The following is a 25,766-nucleotide window of genomic DNA, read 5'->3' as shown; positions in this document are numbered from 1 at the left end:
CAATCAAATTTCTGTTGCCTTTCACCACCACCTATTTATGTGAGTCAGGGTTTTCCATTGTGACTGTCACAAAATCAAAGGCAAGGAACAAACTGAAAGCAACTTTGAATGCTACTCTGCGTGTCAGCCTCTCACCCATCCCACCACGACTTGATCTCATTATTTCCCAGAGGCAAGCCCAAGTGTCTCACTGAGGGTAAGCAGAATATGTATTTTGGTCATTACAGCTGACAGTGACATAACACATATCTACAGCCCAGTTTATTATTTGTTGTATAAACATGTTAGGTTTTTTACTCATTTATTTGGGAAGGTGTGCCTCGGAAATGTTTTGACAATCACAAGTGTGCCTTCAGTTGCAAAAGGTTGAGAACCCCTGATTTATAGGGTACTTTCTATTGGGAAGTGGCTTTCCCAAACCCTAACTCCTAAATTTCCATTTATGTAATGTAATGGCAATTTTCATATCTGCAGTTTAACACTGTACCTTTAGATAATCTCAGGGCCTCACATGTTCAATTTCGTCACCATAGAACAGTGACCTGACATTTTAGTTCTCTGTAACTGCAAACAACAGATTGCTGAAATACTTGTTATGTCTTGTGATGCTCTGTTGTCTGCTGTGTGCTGACGCATTGGTATACTTTCTATCCTTCTCTTCTTTGCACTTATCTTCATGTTATGCTTTAAATGTATAAATACTGACTACTCTTTGTATTCGGGGCTCATTTGCCACAGTCCACAACAGGTGGCTGTGCTCGTGAGTCCATCTGCAGATGTTTTAGTTATTAATGTATGCCTTTTTATTAAATTCACTGAAAGACAAGTTGTTACGTTGGTTTGTGTCTTGTTTTAACAGAAACTGCCACCACAGTAAATAACACTTTTTTTAAATATTTTTTTCAATGATGTTGTTTAAAAGGTCTTTTTTTATTTCTTTCAAACAGAAGTTGAAAGATATAGATTTATTTTGGATTTCATTTTTAAATTAAAAAAACCTTCTTGAATACGGGGCTGAGCGATAGGACTTGAACGCAGCATTATGACCACATTACGTCAAAAGGGGGAGGGGCGTGGAAGGCTGCAGCTGCGCTCTGAACTACATTACCCACAATTCCGTCCGCGCGTCAACAGCAACAGCTAGGATGTTGCGATATCTGCTGGCAGCCAAAGATTGCTGTGGTTGCAGAGATTAGGCTGCTGGGCTGAAACCTCTATACTGTTTTAGTAGATGTCAGATTATCCTCCGCAGCTCCAGGTGCGACAGACAGACAGACGGGAGGTTTTCCTGTCGTCTTGTTCTTGATGAAAAGGCTTCATCGAGGCTAATGCGCTAGCTTAACCCAAAAAAAATCTCAGTTTAATGTAATGTTAGTTAAATAGCTCGACGGTTCAGCTATGTGCCATCTAACCGCGGCTTCTCTGCACTGAGGATGGAAAGACTGTTTCTGGTGACGCTACAAGACACATTACACGTCGGACACATCGCACTGGAAGACATTATCTTCAGAGGATAACCTGGATAACCTTAACACGAAATGTCATAGCGCGTTAAGTAGCTAGCACTGAGCTAGCTCGCTCTGTAATGGCTGGAAGACGAGATGGAGAAGGACCTCATGTTATCATCAGCAGCAGCAGCAGCAGCAGCAGCAGCCCTGAACATCAGGAACAGCTGGATGGATAGCTAAAGAAAAAGACTTTCTGCTGGAGATGATGCTTTAGCCTCCTGGGTGGTGTAATTCACTTACATAACAGCTATCTAGCTATATCACCAACTGGCCACCAGAAATCTGTGTTGTCTCCACATCATAAGTGACAAAGAGGCATCACTGCAAATAGACTTTGTTAGGTTTTTACAATCTGACCTGCATTATCTATCTATAAACAAGCAACCTCATCTGTGTGTGTGTGTCTGTGATTGAAGCCACAAACCTCCCCTCCCTCCTGTCTGTCATTTATTCTGACAACATGAGGAAGTTCTTTGATTCTCGTCGTGAGTTGGTGAACTCTGGGCCTGGTTCTGGAGGAGGTGGCAGCAGCTCTGGGTCCAGCCATGCAGGAGGAAATTTCATTGGCAGAGCCTTCACTGTCGGGCGACACCAAGTCACTGTTGAGGAGATAATTGCTGAAGGTGAGAAGAAGAAGGGGTTTGCACAGGGCCGAATGATGTCATTTGTTTGTTTTCTTTTTATATTTTCATGCATGAAGCTTAGATGTGTTTCCTTTCAAGCCCAAATGCACCAGTCACATGACAGAGATGGAGAGATGTAACCTTATGCCATCCCCACAGGAGTGATGCAGCTTTTGCATCTTATGTATCCTGGATACATAAATGCAAAAAAAAGAAAAAAGAAAGAGGCCTGCTGCTTTCTCTCAGCTGACTAATACAACAGTGTCCTGTCAGATGTTTTGTGATTCAGAAGTGTGATTCAAGGAGATGGAGACCTACCTGGTGCCGGGACAGTTAGAGCAGTAATTTGATCCCTTTTTTAAAAAGAATAAATGAAGGGTTAGTGTACAGTGCAAGCTGTGTAGATCACACAGGATTGTTTGCTAGTACTGATGCTGAAGTGGAGGCCTGTACTAGACCAAAACAACATCATTTTATTCATCATTTTGAATACAACCTTTTAGTTATTCTTATATTTCCATTTGTAGTGTTTTAAATAACACTTTCTTTGAACTTCATGTGAGCCAACAGTACTTGGTAGTTTTTGTACAGACCGCACACATGCTAATGCAAATACAGTATAAAGATTAAATGAGAGAATATTGCAGTGATGTACTGTGACTATTGTCAAACTCAAACATTCCTTAACTCTATTGACTTTTGATTGAACATAAGCTACTAGTCTTAACCACACAGGCTGTGGTTACTACATCTCCCTTACAGTATTATTAGTATCGATGCAAACCCTCAGCCTGAACCTGCGTCCATGTTCGTAGGTATCTCTTGCAGATTTATAGTGCTGCCGTGCCACACAATACCATCTCACTCGTGTCAAGTTGAGGATGCAGCATAAGCCGCAATGTCTGCCTGAAAATTGATGACTCTGTCGCAACCAAACTCGGCAAAGTGAATTTGTGGTCTGAGCTGTACCAGATGGTTAGGCCTCAATGTAGGCCTCGACGTAAACCCTGCAGCGATGACATGACTAATACATAACGCTATAAGGCTGCACCATTTGGTCCCGATTGTCCGGATTGATGTAAGGCTACATGGACACAGATTACAACAGTTGTGGAAGTAATTGGGTGTAAAAAAATAAGCATGTCGGCTACATTTCCAAAATCATGATGCACTAAGAAAACTTGTGAGAGTCTTATGCATTTTGTATTGATTGTAGTGAAATCTGGTAATGATCTTCTAATGTGTGTATTATGTGTCTATCATCTCTTTGAGGACTGACAGTTTCCTCTCTTTCTCAATCCTTGCAGGTGGCTTTGCAATTGTGTTCCTCGTGCGAACAAATCAAGGGGTGCGTTGCGCCCTGAAGAGGATGTATGTCAACAATGAGCATGATCTGCAGGTGTGCAAATGCGAGATTCAAATAATGGTGAGTTGCTGAGATAAAATATTTCTGCTTGTTCTCACACTGAGCTTGTGTGGTTGTTTTTTTTTGTTTCTATGGGGGTGGAAAGCAACTACAAAACAAAGTGAAACTCAAATTGTGCCTAAAATTTCCCAAGAAATCCACACATGCAAGTTCTCGATTATTCTGTCAAGAATGACTAACAACATGTGCAGAGTTGGGTTCACATACAGCCTGCAGCAGGGTGGTTTGGATTGTTGTACTGTATTTACTCATCTGGTTCTTGGTGTGCTTTGTTTTTGTTTTCTTAGTATTGTCTTGCATGTTCTGCTCTTCCCCCCCTGAGGTGTATTGTTGAATGAGTTGCAGGGTTGATTTGTATGAACACCAACTCTTAAGGACCATCGAGTTCATGATGACATGTTGTGTTTTTAAGCATTCATTGTTGAGATTGGTAAAACGCTCTGAAGTTCTTTGTTCTTTATGACAAATGCTGTCTGAAAAGCTGAATGTGTCCCTGCTTTAAATTTAATGTACATAAGGATCGTATGCTGGTAAAAAAGCAAGACTATCTCTGTATTGCCTGACCTCTTGACCTGGTAAAAATGCCAGAGCCAGGACTGTGATTTATTTAGTGCATAATTGTCATGTAAGCAACGGTAGCCTAGCACAAAATGTAAATATTCTATCGGCAGTCTTGAAGAGTTATTTCCTAGTTTTAAAGCATTTTTTGTTGTAGCTGGACATTTAGTGAGTTCACAGACAGAGTTTGTTCTTTTCTGTCTGAAGGACCGCTCAGGAAGGAAGGAAGGAAGTAATGGAAGCAAATTACAAAAAATGGCTGATTGTATAAACATTCAACAGAATACAACTTAGGTCTAGGGCTGACCCGAATGCTTTGAAGCTTTGAAACCTTGACCGTTGCCATGGTATTCAACCTCCAAATCACTATTCAAAGGTTCCGTTTTTAAAATTAATTTTATAGATAGATAGATAGATAGATAGATGGATGGATATACTTTAGCATGTAATAATAATGTGCCCATGAAGTAAGGAAGAAACCCACAACATAATTCATTATTCATATTCAACATGAATTATTATAAGTTATTCTCAGATGGATATCGCTGTTTATTATGTGTAGAGGTTCGATGCGTGCACAGTAGTGCGGCAGCGGCACTGTCCCGGGCACGCGGGAGATGGAGGCCGACAGACAGAAGAACATGTCGGCCTGCTGCGGTGCTCCGCTGAGCTTCGAATACCTTCGAATATTTCTCACCGAAGCTTCGAAGCCCAACAAATGGTGTTCGGGACAGCTCTACGTATAGGTCTTGGTTTTGCTTTTGGAACCAACACAAACTGACTTAAAATTAGGTTTAAAGATGTCTGGTGTCATTCTCCTTCATCTCATCATGACATGTTTTGTTTACCTCTCAGTCTCCGTCTCATTATGTCTCTCTCTCTCTCTCTCTCTCTCTCGCTCACTCGCTCTCTTAAACACACACACACACACACACACACACACACACACACACACACACACACACATTGACAGACAGACAGACAGACAGACAGACAGTGCTTCACCTCAGCTGCAGTACTTGACATTTTTCATTACCTAATAGATCCCTGATTTCAGCTCTCCATTGCAGCTCCCTCTGCAGGCGATGGCCTCACACTGCATCACAAAATACTGACCAGATGAAATTAAAAGGGTTATTATGGTATTAAACTTCTTTATATAATATGGAAAAAAATGTTGTGGGTTGCAAATCAGGTTGTCACCTCTGTGGCATCTTCTCTGAATGTAGAAAATCAAGTCATTATGAAATGCTTCCATTCACTTCACCGGTCGCGTTGTTGTATGTACAGACTATGCAACAGCTTAGCAGTAGTTGTGCTTATTGAGCATCGGTTTGTTAATGCTCTCGAATGTGTGCTTGTGTTCTTGCAGAAAGACCTTGTCGGTCACAAGAATATTGTTGGTTATCTGGACTCCAGTATCACAGCTATGGGATCAAGGGATGTATGGGAGGTTCTCATACTTATGGACTACTGCAAGGGTGAGTGCTGAAAGAGAAGTGTGTTGCGGCTGCACTGAATGAGTTTGTTTAGCAGTTTTCAGAATGATTTGAACAATATCAGTGTTTTTAAAGGAATAACACACGCAAGTTAAGGTTTAATCATACACCAGTGAGGCTATTTTCCCCTTGTTGTTTGTTCAGCTGAATCAATTTTCTATTGTTTTGCAGGGGGACAGGTGGTCAATTTGATGAATCAGAGGCTGCAGACCGGCTTCACCGAGGCCGAGGTGCTGCAGATCTTCTGTGACACCTGCGATGCCGTCTCTCGCCTGCACCAGCGCAAGACACCCATCATCCACAGAGACCTTAAGGTGACACGTTTTCTCCTGCGTAATGCTCTGCTGCTCTGCAGTCTATCGGACGGGACGAGCGGCTCATTCTGCGTTAACTCAGGGGGCAACACCTACTGTGGATCACCACGCTTGTGTGTTTGAAGAGTCATGATTGATATGTTTGTGTGAGCTGAAGCTGAGTTTAATTATGGATAGCTCTAATAGGAGGGGAGATTGTCAGTTGTCAAAATACTTCAAATGCCTTTCCATTTCTGCAGAGCGCAGTCAACTGCAGTGTGGCTGTCGCATAGATTGGAAGTCACTGTCACTCAATAGATTTAATCCATATGGAAACATTTTATTGCAGTGCAGATTTTTGACTCTGACTTAAAGCTGCATGTCATAATGTGAAGGAGGCCTCACCTCGAGTGTTCATGATTATCTCAAGTGTACATGTTGCAGGTGGCATGAAACTCCCATGTTTGATTTAACAGAATGGTGTCAATCACTGCGTCGCCTCCTTTCATGTTGTTCTCCGACGCGACTGTGTGCGAGTGTCATCTCTTTTTATATACCTACAGGTGGAGAACATCCTCCTGCACGACAAGGGACATTATGTGCTGTGTGACTTTGGCAGCGCCACTAACAAGTTCCAGAGCCCGCAGACTGAAGGAGTGGCTACCGTGGAGGAAGAGATCAAAAAGTGTGTACCCCCTTTTTTTCGTCTGCTTTGGCGATATTTGCCGCCCTCATTCATTAACACTCCTTGTAGCTATGGCTGCACAGAAAACTGTCAGCAGGTTTTCATTCATGAGCAGCTTTGTTGTCATTTTATAGACTAATTGGATTTTTCACCTCCTCCTCATATGGCTCCGCACAGCACTGACGTGTGCGCAAAACAGGCTTTGTTTGATGCAAAAATGTAATAAGTCACTACTTTCATTAGTATTTGATGTGCATCTGTGAGCACACAATACTGCGTAGGCTGTTTTTAGTTCCCTGCCATATTAAAAACGGGTAGTTTTCTTACTAATTTTGTCCTGATTTATTCATACCAATTTATTCCCGTTTCCTTTCAGGTACACCACTTTATCATATCGTGCCCCTGAGATGGTGAACCTCTACAATAACAAGATAATCACCACAAAAGCAGATGTCTGGGTGAGTGAGGAGGAAGACAAGACTTCTCTGATGATCATGATCATGATATCATACTGAATATAGCTAGTAAAACTAAACACCATAGCCCCCATTGATGTAACACATGATCAAAGTATTGATTATGGTATACTTTGTGAAACTAACACCGATCTTTTATGGTTGCTGTTTTTATGGTTCTGATTTATAGTAGATATGATGGCCCATGAGTAATAAAACCAATAGAAAAAATATTAAACCTGTAGGCTTGTTAAGTAGCAGATGTTTAGTGATTGTTTGTTCTTTATAAAAAACAAACAATCCTCTCCTCTCCTCTTCTCTTCTCTTCTTCTTCTTCTTCTCCTTTCCTCTTCTGTTGTCTCCTCTTCTTCCTCTCCGCTTCCTCTCCTTTCTTCTTCCTCTTCTCTCTTCTTCCTCTCATTTCTTCATCTCTTTTCTTCTCTTCTCTTCTCCTCTCTTCTTCCTCTCTCCTCTTCTCTTCTTCCTCTGCTCTCCTCTCCTCCTGTGTTTCTTTGCGTTTGGTGTGCCGGTGGGTCTTACATGTGATTGTCTTCTCCAGGCGCTGGGCTGTTTGCTGTACAAAGTGTGCTTCTTCACTCTGCCCTTTGGTGAAAGCCAGGTGGCCATCTGTGATGGCACTTTCACCATTCCAGACAACTCCCGCTACTCTTATGATCTTCACTGCCTCATTCGTTAGTCTTTCTTAAACACTAATTCATGTTTTTAACAACATCTAATTCAGTTTTTACAAACGGCATGCATTTTTGGCTTAAGTGTGAGTATCTGCTTACTGACTTTCATAACTCTCTTGTTTCTATGTGGTGTTTTTTTTCAGGGTACATGCTGGAGCCAGACCCAGAGAAAAGACCAGATATCTACCAGGTGTCCTTCCTTGCTTTTAAACTAGCTCAGCGGACCTGCCCTGTTCAGAATGTGAAGGTCAGTCTCTCTCAGCACCAGCGTCAGCTGAAACATTTGGAAATGCTCGGCTTTCTCTCATCAGGAATTGATTTTCATGTCGTATTCAGTGGTATCGGCTGTGGGCTGGCTGCCTCACCAACCAGTTGTCACACTGTGGGAGGATAATCTGCACCAATTCATCAGTTGCAAACAGTAGAAAAAACGCTTGTTAGCACTGATGATGTTCTTCATTATTGCTACCAACTGCCACAATCAGGAAGTTTGCTTTGTCAAATTGTGTCTGTACTATTGTCGTTGAGTCTGCTGCCTCTAAAGATTTTGCATTTTTCTTTCTATTATCCAGAATTCTCAGATTCCTTCTAAACTTCCTGAGCCAATCAAAGCGAGCGAGGCTGCAGCAGCAAAGAAGAACCAGGCTAAACCCAGGCAAGCATGACCTGCTTACATTGTGTCACCATTAAAGCTGTAGTAACACGACATTTTGTGGAAGTAATTAGGTAAAGGCAGTATCCTGATACTCATTAAATAATTATGTTAACACTATTTGCCGTGATTAACAAGAAGGCCAACATGCTCCCTTGTTGCCAGACTGACGGATCCAGTTCCCACCACTGAAACCTCCATCACCCCTCGCCAGAGGCCCAAAGCAGCCCATACTCAGCCCGCGGCTGGCATCTTACCCATCCAGCCTGCTGCTCTCACCCCTCGCAAGCGGGCTAATCTCCCCGGTGGTGCAGCTCAGCCTGTGGGTACGTACGGCACTCCGTCCTTATTCTCCTCTCCGTCACAGGAAAAAAAGAAACTGAGCTTTTGAATAAAGATGTACATAAAGACAGGAATCCCTTTAATCCTTTGTGCACAAGTTGAATACCGCAATTCTCAACAGGAGCAGATCAAGTATGCAGGTTAAGGCTCAAGAAAATTAAAGCAATCTAACCACCGGTCCAAAGTGATTGTTTAATGATTTTTACACACTCTAATACGCTGCTTCAGTTCATATCAGTTTTGTACCTGTTGCGAATCACTTTCATGTCTTTTATCAGCATTTAACAGATTATAATCCCATCCAAGGCTCTGGTAAACCTGTTTATGTTGCTTGATTTTTACATTGTCGCACCTCTGTATGAGTGTTAAAGAGATAGTTTGGGTGTTTTTTCCATAGCAGGTGTATTACTTAAAGTAGATGACAGCCGGCGTGCCCCCAGCATCAAGAAAGAGACAGGAGCACTGGAGCAAAGCCATACAGTGCTGTTGACGGGGACGGCCGAAAAACTTATTTTGGCCGCCTAAAGGAAAGGCTCACCTAAAAAAATGTATATCCCTTTAACTGTACGCTATATTAAGAATATTTTCACCGCCTTATCTTGCAGTCAGACAGCCCTTTCCTTCTCCTTTTCAACAGGGAATTGAACTAAAAGTGAAACATATCTATGCTCACTCCAAAGCCAGCCGGCTCAGATGCCAAAAACAGTATAGATACGTTTCTCTTTCAGTTCAGTTCCCCGTCGGAAAATATTCTAAATATAGCGTACACTTACACGGATATCAATTTTTTAGGTGAGCCTTTCTTTTAGATGGCTAAAATAAATTTTTCTGACGTCCCCGTCCACATCACTGTATCGCTTTGCTCCGGTGTCCGTCACCCACTGTAAGTAATACACCTACTATGGATAAGTACCTCATACAGCCCCTCTTCAAAACACCGTAACTATCACTTTAAGATTAAATGTTTCCATGCTGTTGAGTAATTCCTAGTCTGTGCTCTCTTTAACATCCCCACAGGAGTCAGCTTGAACCTCTCTCAGCCTGCTGCAGCTCTGCAGTCACAGAAGGCACAGACTTCAGTTCTGCCACTCATCCAGTCACAAAACAATTCAAGTCAGGCTGTGGCTCCACAGAAGCAGGTACATACTGACAACAAAACACATCTTTCTATACAAAAATGTGCACAAAAAAAAGGAAAACAGACAGAAGCAAACTCGGTATGGTATGAGGCATGTTTGGCTGTTTGTGTCTGGGTGGGTGTACATACAGTAGGTAAATAACCATATGTATGAGTGCTACGCAGATATAAATTCACACTTGCTTGTTGGACCAGGAGCACACATTTAATTGAGACGGTTTGTAATCTTTGAGTGACAACATATATCTTTGTGTGACAGCCAGTGCAGCCAGCCGCAGCTACAGGAGCAGAGACTACAACAACAGCAGCAGCAGCAGCAGCAACAGTCGTGTCACCAGTGACAAAGGTTGACGTCCAACCACAAGCACAGCCAGTGGTCCAGCAACAGACCACACCTCCCTCTGTGGTCGGCGCCACCTCCCAGCAGGCAGCTCAGACGCCATCGAGCCCGGCACCACCTCAACGCCCGGCTCGACGCAAGCAGGCTCAGCAGCCGGCGGCTCAGCCTTCACCCAGCAAACCGGCCTCCGGTCAGCCGCCTGTATCTCAGCAGCAGCAGCAGCAGCAGATAATTCAGCCGTCAGCGGCCCCGGCTCAGCCCGCCTCCTCTGAGATCAGCCAAAAAGCAGCTGAGACAGTAAGTGGCCTTCTGCTCGTCACCATCCAGCTTCAAACAGTGCCTGAGCGTCATCACTGCAGAGCTGTCAGAATGAATTACTTTTCCTTCCTTTTTATTTGACCGTCATTTTTTAAGTGACATGGCCTGGTGTTCTTTTCATCCGTCTATTGTTTCCATTTTTCCTTAGGTATGACTTTGAGAGAAAAAAGTTGAAAATATTATAATATTATTTACTAACCCTGTTTGTTACGTTCTAAATCTGTCAATCATTTAGCTCCTTTTCTGTTTCTTTGGTCTGAGACTTTATGCCTCCAATAAATGTGACTATGAGTGAAAGGAAAACTTCATAACATGGCTTGTCGACACTAGGGCTGCCTCCTCCTAGTAGGTTAGTCGACTTATCAGTCGTTTAGATTTCTGTAATCAATAAGTCTTTTTTTATGCTTTTTTTTTTTCATGCTGAATGATTTATTTCCAAGAAAGTTATGAGCACATCTCTGGTAAACACAAGATTTCAAGTGGTGCTTTTGTGTGATTCTTTGTGGAGAAATTCAGTTTTACAGATTTGTTGATTAAATCAACCAATACATTCGTCGACAAAATCGTTTGCGTGTTAGTCGACTATCTATTTCTTTGGTTGAGGACAGCCCTTGTCGACACATTTGTGTCTAACATTTAAACACCGTGAGACTTTCTGTGACTTGTGAGATCCTCTCTGGACTTTGTCTTGATCTCCCCGGTTTTGCTTTCCCTCCGTGCCCCTTCTGATCAGACTCCACTCGCTTCTCCAAAGACAACTGAAGAACGAGGCCACCAACGCACACCGAGTGACGCAACAGCGAGCAGCGTTGCTGGAGTTCCAGTGAGCGACTCCTCACAGCAGCCACAAGGAGTTAATGGAGACGCCGCCCTCAACCAGTAAGTTGCACATGTACTGGAATAAAACTTGAAAAATAGCTCAAATTCAAATCTTCTCCTCTTTGTTATATTTATGATATATATATATATATATATATTTTTTTACCCGTAGATCACTTACGTCTCCACCAAGCACCGTCCAGCTTGTTGAGCTTGTTGAGCTTGTAGAGCTTGTAGAGCTTGTTGAGCTTGGTTTTGGTGATGCAGGTCAGGACCAGAACAAAGCTGGACCCACTGGCGATGCCACCAACACGCCCACACAGCCTGCATGGAACCCATTTGACGATGACATCTTTTCCAACCTCACTGCAGAGGAATTCAAAACTGAGGACAAAATGCCTTCTGGTACTACATTTGTACAACTGTCTGTGTATGTGTTGTATTATTTTATGTTCTAAAATGTTAATAACTGTGCATTTCCTTTTTTCCAGACCTACCTTCAGAAATTGAGCCATCATCCTCAGAGGAGTTGATACCAGGCCTGCAGGCCTCAACTGTGGATAATACACCCCAAAATACTCGTATGTAACATTCTTTCCTTTATATTCTACAGAATCAGAGTTTTTCTTCTTTTCTTGCTTCTACACGGACTCAGACCCATCAAACTCCACAGACCCTTTAGAAACATCATCACTAACTCACGCTGTCCCCACAAACACAGTTCAGACTGACATAACACATTTTAAGATTTTTCATAAAAAGCAAATACTGTATGTCTGACAGCTACTTTCCTTCTAATGTCATGGTTCTGCCTCAAAAAATGGTGTCTTTGGACTTCATTATTTAACTCATTATACAATAAGGGCGAGATTGAAAAGTGGGAGCTTGAAAAGCTGCTTTAAAGCTTGAAACACTTAATGAAAGCAGGCAACGAGGGGCTGGAACAAACAAATACACGATAGGAATTTAATCTTGTTAAACTGTTTTTCATTTGACATGAGTCATCATGTAACTTGGCAATCTAACGTTGGCAAACATTATGTAGCGTTCTGCACACATTCAACGGATAAAACACAAGAAACATACACTTACCGGTTGATGGTCAACAGTGCTTCAGAGAGCCGGGGATGAGAGAGAGCAGGCGGGCGTCAGCTCCGTGCAAAGTACCGGAACAAAAACACCGACACGTCTCTGACAGTATGATAATAATGCACTTCGCGTCCCTAGTCTGATAGTCTGTAGATATGTAGCCTATAGATAAGATATATTTTAATACAATACAGTTGTACCGACAGGATACAGTAGAGCACAGAAGCCGTTTCCATGCCTCGAGGCAGATAAGCGCTCGCGTCTGCCCGTCTCTTCACATGAGGAACGCAGAGACCCCGTGGATCCCAGCGGGACGTCAGTTGAGTAGGCCGTCCTTAATGTGGCCCAGGACACATTCACGTACACACTGCTAAAAGAATGTGGTCACATGTGGCCCAGACCACCTCTGAATGTGGTCTGTGTGATCAGATCTCAATGCGTCTTGAGTGCGTTCACACCTGTACTTAGAGCTGTCCACTTGTGATCCGATCACTGAGGACGTATGTTAATACCAGGTCTGAACAGGGCCACAGTTAGCTAGCTTGTAAAATTCCGTCACGTAGCAACACTTGGCTTCTCCTCTCCGACACCCCTCGTTTCACCTTAGCATTAAGGATATGCAAAGCCCCAACTGCAAACTGACAGGATAGGTTCTTTAGGTATGTGACGTATGAAAACATGGCTGACTGTGTTTTGGAGAAACACTGCAGTTCCAAGGCGGAAATGCTCAGCCATTAGCGTTTAGTGCTTATTTCGCTCATGATATGTCTCGTAGCATATAAAAAACACAATATGGACATGATAACAAGGTTAAAAACTTTACAAACTTCCAAAAATTTGGGGACATGACCCCCCTCTGTCCACCACAGCCCACAGCTTGTTACAGCATTTCTTTGGCGAGGTATCTCAGACTGAGATTTACAGTAAGGATATCTTGATAAGTTGTTCCCCACTTTAATACCTCACTGTTGTACTGATGCCACATAATGCATCGTACCGTACGGGTCTAAAGGAATATAATGTAATGTAAACCTGTTAATGCACCTGCTCCATTAATCTGATAGCTTTAAGAAGCTTTCGAAAGCAAGCTGCCGATGTGCATCACATAAATAAAATAAAAGGTTTGGTCGGAATGAGAGAAATGCCAACATTTAAATAACATTACTGTAATGATGTTAATGTAAAGGGGTTCTGATAGAGCTGCTGATGTGCTCAGCAAATATAGCCACTGATTTCTTTTTTATGTGTTTCCTTTAACGTGAAAGGAGAAATTGATTTGCTCATAAATGGTATTAGATAGCACTGTTAGTCTCACACAGTCTAGAGACAGAGCTCATAGAGTTGCATTTGGTCTGTTGGAGTGATACAAAATGCACATACGGAATTGATGTTTATGTAGGCAAGTGAATACATTGGAAAACCGGATTTAAAGCACACATAGTCACTTTTTAATACCAGCTAGAGATGACAAACACACACTTGATTTTGTTGTAATTGGCAATGAAATACTTCAGCCAAGTTTGTATTGAAACACACCTACTGAAAGAATCAGCTTCCTCCCATAATACATTTTTAGGCTAATTGTCCGGCTTCGTAATGTATTATAAATCTTTGCTGCTTCTTTTTCTTAGTTGAAAGACCAACAACACTCATTGATGTGGATTCAGGAGCTTCACTGTTGGTTGTTCCGGATCCTTTCGGTCTCCTCGAACTGTCAGATGCACCAGGTAAATATCTCTCTCCGTGGATCCATACTACACATATAGATAGTCTTCAATACCTGAAAAAAAGCATGAGCTGATTGTCCTCATTTATCCTTAGTCAAATGAATAAATGATAATAATGAATAAATAATAGTATGGAAGTACATGATCTAAACATTAGGTACATCAGGCTCCAAACCAGACATGCGCAGCCTGTATTCATCTGTCTGTTTGCTATAGTGGCAGTATTTTTATTTGGGCCTCTTACATTTTTTCGCTACAGCTGATATTGTTCTTGCTATTCTCAAGTACATTCTCCTTTATCGTCTCTTAATTCTTCAGAGAAACTGATTGAAGGACTCAAATCTCCAGACACAACTTCGCTCATGCTTCCCGACCTCTTGTCATTGTCTGATCCGTTCGGTGGCTCTGTGGAAGAGTCTGCAAAAGGTGGGTGTGTATTTTGTTTCTAAGAGCTAAAAAGATCTTAAAGATTACAGCTTTGTAACTAGTAGAAGTAACCTCAGTCAGAGGGGTTAGTGCATGCATCTTAGAGTCACGTGTCCTTGTCCTCTTTGTACTAGAACCATAACTGAACTTGATCCTCTTTTCTGTCTACTGTTGGCTTCTCCTGACCCGCCCCAGACCCTCTGACCGTAGATGACTCTCTCCTGGGCTGCTCTCTGATCTCCGGTCCGTCCGCCCCTCCGGCAGCGAGCAGTGCCACCTCCTCCGTCTCTTCTGCTCCCACCTCCGCTGCCTCTGCTTTGGATGATTTCAGTCTGTTGTCAGGGGACTGCACACAGCCTATCGCAGGTAAGCTGTAATCTTTTATGTAAGATGTGTTCACCACACTTAGCTCGTGACGGCAAACACACCATGACCACGCCTACTTCGAAGACAGGAAGGGTATACCATTTCAAACCATTGGCGGAGCTTGAAATGCGTCATCTTTGTTATAGAGTATCTTTGGTATTGCTCCCTCAGATTTTGGAACCTTGTTGTTGAGGTTTTCTCAAAGAAATGAAAACAAATATTCAGACTTCGCTCCTGCCATATTTTGGAAAAATTGCATCCAGCCCGTTTGGAATATAACTTGGATCGTAGGCCACCCAGGGGATCACTGAGTAGGGCTCCTTGGGCCCAAAGGATTTAGCCACCTTTAGCAAGCTAAGGAGGCAGGACAAGACGCATGTCCATGTTAGGAAGTTATACCGTAGAAGGAGACTTTAGCAGGAAAGCTAATGTGGGTTGTTGGTCAAACTCTGTGGCTCTTGTGTTGTGTAGCAGGCTGCTGTCTGGCTCAGTGGGACCGTCTGCTCTGCCTATGACAGGACGCTGACGTTACTGCGTCATGCAAAGATTTAACTGTTCTGTATAGAAACTAATTCCCCATCTACATAGACGGATACCTAACGGGATTCTGATGAATCAATGCAAAGAAAGGGGCGCCATCATGAAACCTTAAACTATTAAATATGAATTTCTCCCCCTTGATTTCAGATTTTTTTTTTTCTAAAAGGATAACCCAGGACAAGTTATTTACAGAGCTGATATGCATGCTGTGGCAGGCATAACAATGCAATTTAATTTCATCTGGACTTTAAGCTATTGTCAACACTAGAGGGCAGAACATCTCCAAAACAAACTTAGAGCAGAGAGCCTTCTTAAACTACATCAACTTCTTGTGCTGCTGATGTTAACATTGTCACAGTGCAATGTAGCGTTACATGACATTAACATTTTGTGCAGCAAGCTGGGTGTCAGCAGAAGTATTTCCACCTTCTGAACAAATTCATCTCGACAGACTGTTACATCATAACTTAATAAAGTTTCAACAATAATTAAGTAAATAAAATTCAAAACTGTAACTATTCATTATAATGGGTTTCCTGTGTACAATAGATCGATGGTTCCACTGATAGCTGAAGTAGGCGAGATTGGAGCAAATATGATTTTAAAAAAAAAGTAATTTCTATAAAACGGTCTCTATATCCTGACAGTAGTACATGAAACAGGTAACCTGAAAAAAAGTCACGTGCCTCCGTGTCCTCAGGTGCTCCTAACGGCATCTGCAAGATTTCACAGACCGGAGGAAAACAAGCAGTCAGAGCTGACCTGAGGTCTGCTGTCCATCTGCTGTCTATGAGAGCCAGCTGTCAATCACTCGCGAACTCCGACCAAACGGTCAAACTAGGCCGCGCTGATCAAATATGAATCAATATTCTGTTACATTAATGCCTATTTCTTTCTCGCCTCAAATGTTTTCAGAATCATCTTGTAGTGCGTGGTTTAGCTGTAAAATGAGAAAGTCTGTGACCCAGCAGCCATGTTGAGATCAGGTTGAGATAGACTGAAGGAACGCCAAGTACCGGTCACATGTCCAGAGCACAGCCAATAGGAACGCTCTCTCTCTGAAATGACCTGTGATTGGTCAAAGTTTTCTGTCACGAGCTAGATTTTTTAAAGCCTGAAAACAGAGCCATGAGGTGTAGAAGTTTATCTCTCAGAACACTTGAATTACAATATGCTGAAAGGTTATTATGGAATTTTTGCCCAATAATGCCAAACATATACTGCCTACTGAAGCTTTAAATGTCTGTTTCACATTAATAAAAAGTTGATAAGTGCTTCTTTTGAATGGAATAATCTGTAAAACCACATTGTGTGTGCCACATTGAGAGCTCCACAGCTGTGGTTTAGTGGTTGCTTCTTGGCTGGTGAACGAAGGCATTTGTCTGTCGACGGTGCCAACCTCTGAATCACAGCCTGACTGTGTGCAGCAGCTGCATGATCCTAATTACTGCTGATCTCAACTCATAATGTCTTATCAAACAGGCGGAAACACTGGAGAGTTTCCGATTTGTTTTATGTCACCGCTGATTCTATGAAAATGTTGATCATGGTGAGGAAGGTATTGAACCTTATTGTTGTTGGCCTTAACTTTATGTAGATGAAGCATCTACTCTACAATGCTCTATTAAAGAGGACCTATTATGCTTATTTTCAGGTGCATACTTGTATCTTGGGTTTATACTAGAACATGTTTATATGCTTTAATGTTCATAAAAACATTACTTTTCTCATACTTACCTTTTTCTGACACAATTGGGCTTTCATATTTTTACGCTCACTTTCTTTTATCCTCTGCAGACTCGTCCCTCCTGATCTCAGACTTTGAGCCCCAGCAGGCCGCTGCAGACGTCGGCACAGAGGACGAGTTTGATCCTATTCCCGTCACAGGCCGAAAGAACTCCCAAGGTAGGTCTTTACATCCTCCACCAGGAAACACAGGTGGGTCAAGTTGGTTTTAGGATTAAAGACACAGAAATTGGCTGTTTTATTGGGTTTTCCTCAGTTGCATGCTGATTTGCTAAATAATGAATGAAATAGTCAAACCTACTAGGGATGGGGGGGAAAAATCGATTCACCTACTGTATGTATCGCGTTTTTTTTTGACGATTTTATAATGCCAGAATCGATATATTTGCTTCATTTGAGTCTATGTGGAGGTAGAAGGAAGTTACCGCTTTTATTGTTGTAGTCAGAATAACGTGACGTCATATCCATACCGTATCCGTCAACCAAAACAAACCACAGCAAGCCGAAACGAGAAAGTAGAAAACAGCGGAGGGTCCACGTGTATACGGCCTGAACCCTCACATGTTATACCCAAAGTGGTAAACACTACACATATAGTAAAGTGTGGGAACACTTTGGGTTTCACACATTGTCAGGAAAAGCAGAGCTAGACATCGTGGCTAAAGCTGCATGCTAATTCTGTCACGGACAGGAAACGTTATCGTATTGCGTTAACGTGCGGTCAAGCCAGCCGTCACTCTCATCTCTGTGGTTGAATCGGCCGACGCTACAACTGTACAGCACCTATATACTGACATTAATGTTAAATGCATTCAAACGGAGCTGACCATGGATGTATAAAGAGAACGGAGCTGACAGGAGAGCTAGCGTCAGACTTGGCGAAGTTAGTGGAAGTATACACATGTGACTACGTCCAGTTTTCAAAATAAGGTGTTAACAAAGGGAACTGTATATACAAAATACATATATAGAAATAAAATTGATAGATTGTATTCGCCAGAAGAATAAAAAGAATAAATAATGTCTGACAATGACTGATTAATTTGACTTAGGACATCTCTGACTACATACATGCTGAAAATCAGACATTTTAATGTATTAATTTAGATATGTTTCAATGATTTTCAAATTAAAAGTCTCTAGAAGTGTATGATTCAACTTTTTCCCATGGTCTAGTGTTAAAAAAAGTCGCAATAAATCATAATATCGAATCGCAATACTTGTAGAATCGCAATACATATCAAATCGGTACCCAAGTATCGTGACCAAGTATTGGTGAATGGTCCTACTGATAACAGGATCAGGTGCCTGCACTATTTTTGCATCCTCAGAATGTTTTGAAACCAGTAGAGGTAAATGGGTAAACTCTGCCCTCTCTCTTTCTCTCTCTCTCTCTCTTTCTCTCTCCCTCCTTGACTGCTTTGTTTGCTTACTGTGACTCCCGCTCCTCTGCTCCTCCACCCCCTACCCCCTCTCTGTTTGCCTGTATTCGTCTCGTCCCCCCCCCGCCTCCTCCCCTCCTTGTCTCTCCGGCCAGTTTCAGGAGGCCACTCGCGCAGTAACAGTGGCGGCTCTGAATCCAGCCTGCCCAGCTTGGCCCGCTCCCTGCTGCTGGTGGATCAGCTCATCGACTTGTAGGCGCCCCCCCCCCCCCAAACCTCCCTTTGCCCCTCTCTGTAGAAGCTGTAACACTGGATTATAGACTGGCATAGCATAACGGCAATCAGCACTGTTGTCATAGCTAGCTCCCTGCACCCCCCTCGGCTGTCATCTCCATTCTAGTTCCTACAGTAGAAAACGCCTTTCAGTGCTTCTTCATACCTGTCCTCTCCGCCGTATCAATCGCATCATCTGGCTTCTTTTCACCTCTCATCTCTCACCCTCTCACTCACATTTTTTCTCTTTGTTGTACACATCATGTATCGTCCATTTGGTTTTAAAGAGTGGCCAGAACACTAACATCATCCTTTTCTAAAGATTAACCGTTACATTCTCTCTGTCAATCAGGATATAGTATCGCTATCCAGTTTGTTTGAGCAATATTGCATAATGTCTAATAGCAAAACAATAGAAGATCATTGTCGTAATGTACAATAGGCATAGTTATAAGTGGTCGTAGTTATTATCGTGCACAAGTGAAAATTGTCGTCGTTTGCCTTTTTTTAAATTCTCCTCCCCAGATTTATTTGCACATTTTAAAAGTAGAAACCATGGAAAAGTTAAATGATCGAAGGAGGTCAGTTTATTTCATCTATAAAAGGGAAAATTAGTCATGGAGCCTGATTTGCACAGTAGCATAAACGTGACCTCTGTCAGGGCCGTTGGATGGAATATCTTTAACAATTTAAAGCTGCTATAGATTATATTAAAAATTACAATCTGGAAACAAAAACAGCCATAAACACCTATACTGAGTTGTTGTGATGAAGAGAAGAGGAGTACACTAAACGTTTCCCTCATCAGTGAAGTGCCATAAAATAATCTGTGAATAAACTGCTGACTGGTGGAGAAAGTATATCAGCTAAACTCTAAATATAACTATAGAACAAAATAATGTCCAACAGACGAAACTGTACTTTTCAAACGAGGACCCGTTCTCATTTGCTATTATCTTTCATTTTATCCTCGAGGCAAGCAATAGGTTGTTTTGGAATTTAAATGACGAATCCGGGTCATTTAACAGTGTTTATAGCAGTGTGCCATATCAATAGAAGATGCATGAAATCATGACAATGATTTGAATAATAAGCAGTAATAGGAAAATAAAGTAGCTTTTATCTAGAGAGAGAGACCATTCATGACTATTCAGGTAACTTGTCGGCACTAACAGAAACTAATAATAAATGATAATATGGCATTTTAAAAAAAATGATTTTCACTCACTTGCACTTTTTCGTTTGAATATCAACACGAGCATTCATTCCACATTTGTGCAATCCTTCCTACATTCCTGCCATTTCCTAATTTATGTAAATAGATATCTGCAAACCCCTGCAGGCTCTTATCCAGACCATAGAATTGGTTCTTCTTCCCGTGTATATATTAAGTCATTTGTCATAAAGCTTTACTTGTGGAAAACATATTGCTTTACTTGTGAAATCTCATACATCCATCCATATATATATACATATATGCGATCGATATATGACTGAAAATGACATTGTTTTCCTGTTAATAAATGTTAATATGAATAGAGTGTTAGAGAATGAATGTAAGAAATAAATATTAGTCTATAATAAAAAAAAATATCTATGATTCTGACACCATAATCACTGAATAATATTGAAGAATACTCTATATAAATATTTCATTCCTCTTTGTGGAATTGTGTGTTGAGAAAGTTTTCTTTTCTTGGTTATATCTACTCAATTATTGTCAGTACATTCAAATGTATAGATGATAATCCTAGTCTTTGTTCAACCTGGAGATTAGGCTGAATCCCATGTCTTAATCCACCTCCTCTACCTTTTGTGAAAAGAACGTGAGCCTGTGTTCTGTTTGTTTACACGGACTGATGAAGGATTATATTTTTATTCAAAACAGCTGACGGTTTTCTGGAAAAGTGGGAGCTTAACCTCTTGAGTCCTGTTTTCATTTCATCGCTAAACTAGAACTCTTTTCTGAAAAATGTGTGCTTTGTAAAGCTTTGTTTTCGCTTTACCGGCTTTAGTGATCACAGAAACTCATATCAAAAAGCATGGCAGTGTTGTTGAATGTTCTGTTCATGTGTGTTGGTATACAGTGTTATGATAAGTATGTATGTGTGTGCGTGGAGTCAGAATTTGTTGGATGTGTTTTCCAGTAGCCTACTTGTGTTGTTGTTTGCTGCAAATATGGCGACGGTCACGTTGTCGTCAAAATCTCTTCTGAAAGCACAGCCCCCCCCCCCTCTAAATTCTCTCAGGAAGTGCGAGCTACATCTGAGAGTTGTATTGGCTTAACCGCTCCCCGGTCTCACTGTCCTTCTGGAAGTTAAGACAAGTTTGTCTGATAGGGTTTAATGTGTGAGGGGCTCTGTGAAGTGTGAAAAGGTCGACATACAACACTCAGCATCAAGTCCAGGGTTTGAAAAAAATCAGCTCCAATCAGCAATATAAATGTTTCTGTAGGATCAAACTAAATGATTTGGCTTCTCGTTGCATGATTACAGTGGGAAGACTGCCTCCATCTTTTCATTTTGTCATGTTAGAAAGTGATTGTTTTTGTGAGGTCTACTTAAAATAGTCCCTTCTTGAGGAGGCAGAGTAATTCAGAGATTCAAGAGACATAATCAGGATTTTTTTTTTTTTTTTTTTTTTGTTAATTGGTATTGAAGCATAACAAGGTATTGAATGATAACAAATTAGTCATATTGTTTAGGGCTGGGCAATATATTGATATTATATTGATCCTGTGATATGCGACTAAGATATTGTCTTAGATTTTGTATATCGTAATATTATTATATGGCATAAGTGTCAGGCTGTCCCGAACTACTGTACACACACGCACCTCTACACACAACAAACAGCGATATCCGTCTGAGAATAACTAATAATAATTAATGTTGTGGGATTATTCCTTATTTCATGGGCTATTTGGGGATTTAGACATTATAATTACATACTTGTGTATATATATAACAAAAAACAAAGCATTCAAATACTGATTAGGATTACCATGACAACGATCCAACGGTTGGTATTTTCTTCGTTTTATTTATTTATCTAAGATATTATTGTCTAAATATTTTGTGAAAGCACCAACAGTCAACATTACAATATCGTCGCAGTATTGATAACGAGGTATTAGGTCAAATATATCATGATATTTGACTATTAGATTAATTAGATTATTTTCCCCATATCGCCCAGCCGTAATGTGGTTTAATACAGACAAAGTGCACAAATCTTAATGGGTTTCGACATGCTAGTTAGATATAGTCCTCTTGCATACTTGTAATATTGAATACAGTGTCTACTTACCTTTTAAATGACTGAAGTAAAGGCAGCAGTATAAAATAAATCACCTCAAAACTGAATCATAAAATTCAGAATTTGAGAATAATGGTGCCAAAAGCACAATTAGTGACTGATTCACATGTTCTTTAATGATCATTGTATCATTTATGTCAATTTTATTAATTAACCCCCGAGACTGAGAGTATTTTAAGTGGAACTCCTGATTTAAATTTTAGGATTTTATCTTTGAAATATATTTGCAGAAACTTAAAAGAGTGTCTGGTTTCAAACACCCGTCTCCCAGGTGTATTTACTGTAGGTGCTGCATGTGCAACTGAAGGTTTATGTTGTTTTCATCATCCTCTTTATGATCCTTCCTCTGAACAACTTGCAGTTACTGTTTGAACCTATGCAACTCCCGAGCTTTCTCCCTGTAGCCCGCCAGTGTGCTGTTGTAACCGGTAAAGCCAAGCGGGTAGTGAGATTAGTCCTCGATGTGAAACAGACGCCCCTCATTTTCTCTGTTGTTTTGCCAAAAATGAAAGCTGTCAATTTTATCTGATACTATTGAGTGTTTTTTTGAGACGCCTCTCGTCTTTATGGCCCAAACCCGCGTCAGAGCTGTGGTATCGTGTGCTCCTTCTATTTTTGTGAGATAATTAAAGAATTATAAAGGGATGGCAAATAAAATACAAATGTGAATGTCAACGTGTTGAGTGTTGATTGTAAGATTTTCTTTGTTGTGCAGAATATTGGTTGATGTAACTTAACAAATGTACGATGGACTACTTTGAACTACTTTTTGAAAATTACTGGGTTCATAATATTTTGACAGTAGAAGGAAAAAATGTCAGCATTTAAAAGTATATTCCACATTTATAACAGCTTTGCTTTAGACATAGTCTGATCTCACAGTCTGTTTACAGGCCTTGGGGAGTACTACTGTATATGTACGTTAAAAAAAAGCCTTTTGTGGCTCCAGAGGGAGCTGCACAAAGTTTTGTAAATCCTGATAAAGTCGGGCTGAAAAACTACAAGTTTGAATATGACAAAAATCTGGGGATGTGGAGTTAGAAAGAACTGATCTTACCAGACCTCTGCAGACCGCTCCTCATCTCTGCTCAAAGCTAGCGGCTCTAGGCTACATTAGCCGCTACTAGCACAACACACCAAAGTCTCTGACCGAACTGTCTACGGTTTAAGTTGCATTGTGGGTAATGTAGGCACCAGGTTTTGTCGAGGAAGAAGACAATATCTCTGTTTCTGCTGCATCAGTTTTTATTCTTTTAGTTCCTAAACATTCCATTTTGAGTCTGACGATGTAACAGCAGTGCGATGCTAAATCGATGGAGTTCACCTTTAATTACTTCCCATCAGACTTGCAAGCAAAGATATCTGCACGAAGTACTTTGGGTGAGATAGTAAGGGCTTATAAAGGATTTGTTCATTTGTTGCATAATATAGTAGGGGAAATTTAAATGTGTAATGCACTAATCATTCTTATTGTGCTCAGTTAGCAGGTTTATTCTACTCAGGTAAGACCTTCATGCCCCATTGAAATGTCAATCCATTTCTCTTTCTTTTCACAATAACAAAAAAATCAATTTGGGATTTAATGCTTTTGTAGTAAATTAATGAAGCTGTTACAAAAAATCATATAGCGAATCTGTCAAGATGTCATAACTTGGCAAAAAGTGTTCTATTCATTAAAGAAAGTTGATTTCATAAAAAAAAGACTAACTCATTTAATACACTGAATCACTTTTATTGAAATTGAGGATTTTGTTCGAGGTTTTCTAATTTCTTTAAATTTGATGATTTTGGGGGGGGCTCAGCTTTTCTTAGATGCAAGTAGGGGGGGCTTCAAGGAAAATAGGTTGGGAACCACTGAAGAAGTCTAAAAGCACATAAGTGAAGTATACAAATAACATTCTTTAACATTCCTTTCTGTGATGGTTGATATCATAGATAGCAAATATTATATCTTGCATAGATTGAGTTCAGCAAAGCTGTCATATATCTTCATATCTGAACTTTCTCCCTTCTTTTCCACACACAGACCTGCAGAGGGAGCTCAGCAGTAATGTACTGCAAGCTGCTCAGACTGTGGCTTCTGTGCAGCTCGCTGAGGAGAATCAAAGGATCCAGCAGAAGACTGCTGCATGTGTCTATAACAAACACATGTCGCCATCAGACGAGAGGAGCAAACAGCACCATGCAATACCAGCCGCTTCCACCGACCTGCCTTTCATACCTGTCGACCAAGTATCCCAGTTCCAGCCCCCAAACAGCCCGGTCACCTCTGATGTCTTCCAGCTGGCCCCTTTTAAAACGCTGGGAAAAGAAAGCACGATGGCATCCTCCTTTTCTACATCTCATAAACCTGCTGAGGCATCTGATGTTTTCCTCCAGGCGCCGTTTGGAAAGAGGCAGGAAACCACCGAAGCTGTTCCTACTAACAGTCACATATTTACATCTGGTACACAGCGGATTCGAACCAGCAAACAGTGTCACCTGGTCCCAGTATCAGCTCCTCCTGGTCCTCGGTCTCTTGGTGTTCGAGAGGCGCCTATGCTCCAGCAGCCGGTGATGGTGCACCGGGTCGTCTCCAGGATCGGTCAGCAGGCCGCCGTGGGTTCGGTAGCGGTGGGGCCTCTGCATTCCTGGACCATCGGGGGAAGACCTCTGGATGACCCGTTCACTGCTGCACCTTTTCAACCAAGATGCTCTCAAGGGAAACCTTGATTATATAATCAAAATCAGAGCTTTCTTCTGTCAGCTCAAGTAGAGTTCAGTCGCAGTATTACCCAAAATTCAAATGTAGCTTTACTTTTATTATTATTATTACTGCAGTATTAAAACAAGTAAAGTAATCTTTTACCTATTATTTACTTGTTTAAACTTAATGTTCTACCTCAGTCATGTGTTTCGCTTTCAGTCTGAGCATATCAGTGCATCATTTCAGCACTTAGTTAACAAACAGTGTGAACTTGGACTGAGAAGTTCTTATGATGAACGTGAAGGATTGGTCCTGGACTTAAAACTGAATTTAGGATATGAAAAAGGGTTTTGTTAAAGGCCCGATCTGTTTTTTTTAACCATGTTAATAACAGTTTTATTCAAGTAATGAATGAAAAACATTTGGTGTGTTTCATAATTGAAAATATGGGTCTGTTTTACTCCGACCTTTACAAACGTTACTGTTTGCTGTAATATTTAACAGCATCGGAAAACGCTAACTTGGAGATGAAGTTTTCAGATTTAGTCTTTGTATTAAAAACATGTCAATCAATTTGGCCAGCTGATTAGACTGTTATTAGGCTATTAAATAGGCGTTATCGGTCACTATAGCCCCATAGATGTGGGTCAATAGGGGCCTACTACGCCTCCTACTTCACATGGTAGATCACAGAAAGAAAGAAAACGACGGCGACCGTAGTAGACAGTAGTTCGACCGTAGTAATGATGACAGGAGCAGAAGTGGAAGTCAGGCGCTGTAGTATAGACAGTTTTAAAACAACAATGTGTAGTTATCTTTGAGTTTGTTGTTATTTTAACCCAAAACACTGTGTTTTTCCCTAAAC

The 25,766-nt window shown here is 41.2% G+C and overlaps 1 protein-coding gene across 4 annotated transcripts; it reads left to right on the top strand.

The window, feature by feature from the left end:
- The first annotated feature begins 1,968 nt into the window (after positions 1-1,968).
- On the top strand, positions 1,969-25,766 carry LOC119478148 (AP2-associated protein kinase 1-like). 4 transcript variants are annotated; one of them, XM_037752625.1, is made up of 20 exons: positions 1,969-2,131; positions 3,439-3,557; positions 5,488-5,596; positions 5,786-5,928; positions 6,471-6,592; positions 6,969-7,050; positions 7,607-7,739; positions 7,883-7,986; positions 8,312-8,394; positions 8,557-8,717; positions 9,751-9,872; positions 10,131-10,508; positions 11,263-11,408; positions 11,521-11,753; positions 11,840-11,929; positions 14,069-14,164; positions 14,483-14,590; positions 14,786-14,956; positions 17,294-17,401; positions 24,242-25,766. In XM_037752625.1, exons 1-20 carry the CDS (start codon positions 1,969-1,971, stop codon positions 24,925-24,927), a joined length of 3,357 nt encoding a protein of 1,118 aa, XP_037608553.1. In that variant the 3' UTR covers positions 24,928-25,766. The 4 variants fall into 4 exon arrangements, with proteins under 4 accessions (XP_037608553.1, XP_037608556.1, XP_037608555.1 ...); XM_037752628.1 differs by lacking the exon at positions 24,242-25,766 and adding an exon at positions 18,786-22,890; XM_037752627.1 differs by lacking the exon at positions 24,242-25,766 and adding an exon at positions 18,780-22,890.

Source organism: Sebastes umbrosus, chromosome 19 (genome assembly GCF_015220745.1).
Source record: "Sebastes umbrosus isolate fSebUmb1 chromosome 19, fSebUmb1.pri, whole genome shotgun sequence".
In the NCBI taxonomy this organism is placed as follows: Eukaryota; Metazoa; Chordata; class Actinopteri; order Perciformes; family Sebastidae; genus Sebastes; species Sebastes umbrosus.
Note: the sequence above shows the minus strand (reverse complement) of the source record. Positions and strands in the feature narration are given on the sequence as shown.

Bases quoted from the DNA above. Each gene is read 5' to 3' on its own strand.
- LOC119478148 (XM_037752625.1), top strand. From the start codon at position 1,969: ATGAGGAAGTTCTTTGATTCTCGTCGTGAGTTGGTGAACTCTGGGCCT. The intron at 6,593-6,968 runs GTGTGTACCCCC...GTTTCCTTTCAG, and splicing joins GTGGAGGAAGAGATCAAAAA to GTACACCACTTTATCATATC. The intron at 8,395-8,556 runs GCAAGCATGACC...CCTTGTTGCCAG, and splicing joins AAGAACCAGGCTAAACCCAG to ACTGACGGATCCAGTTCCCA.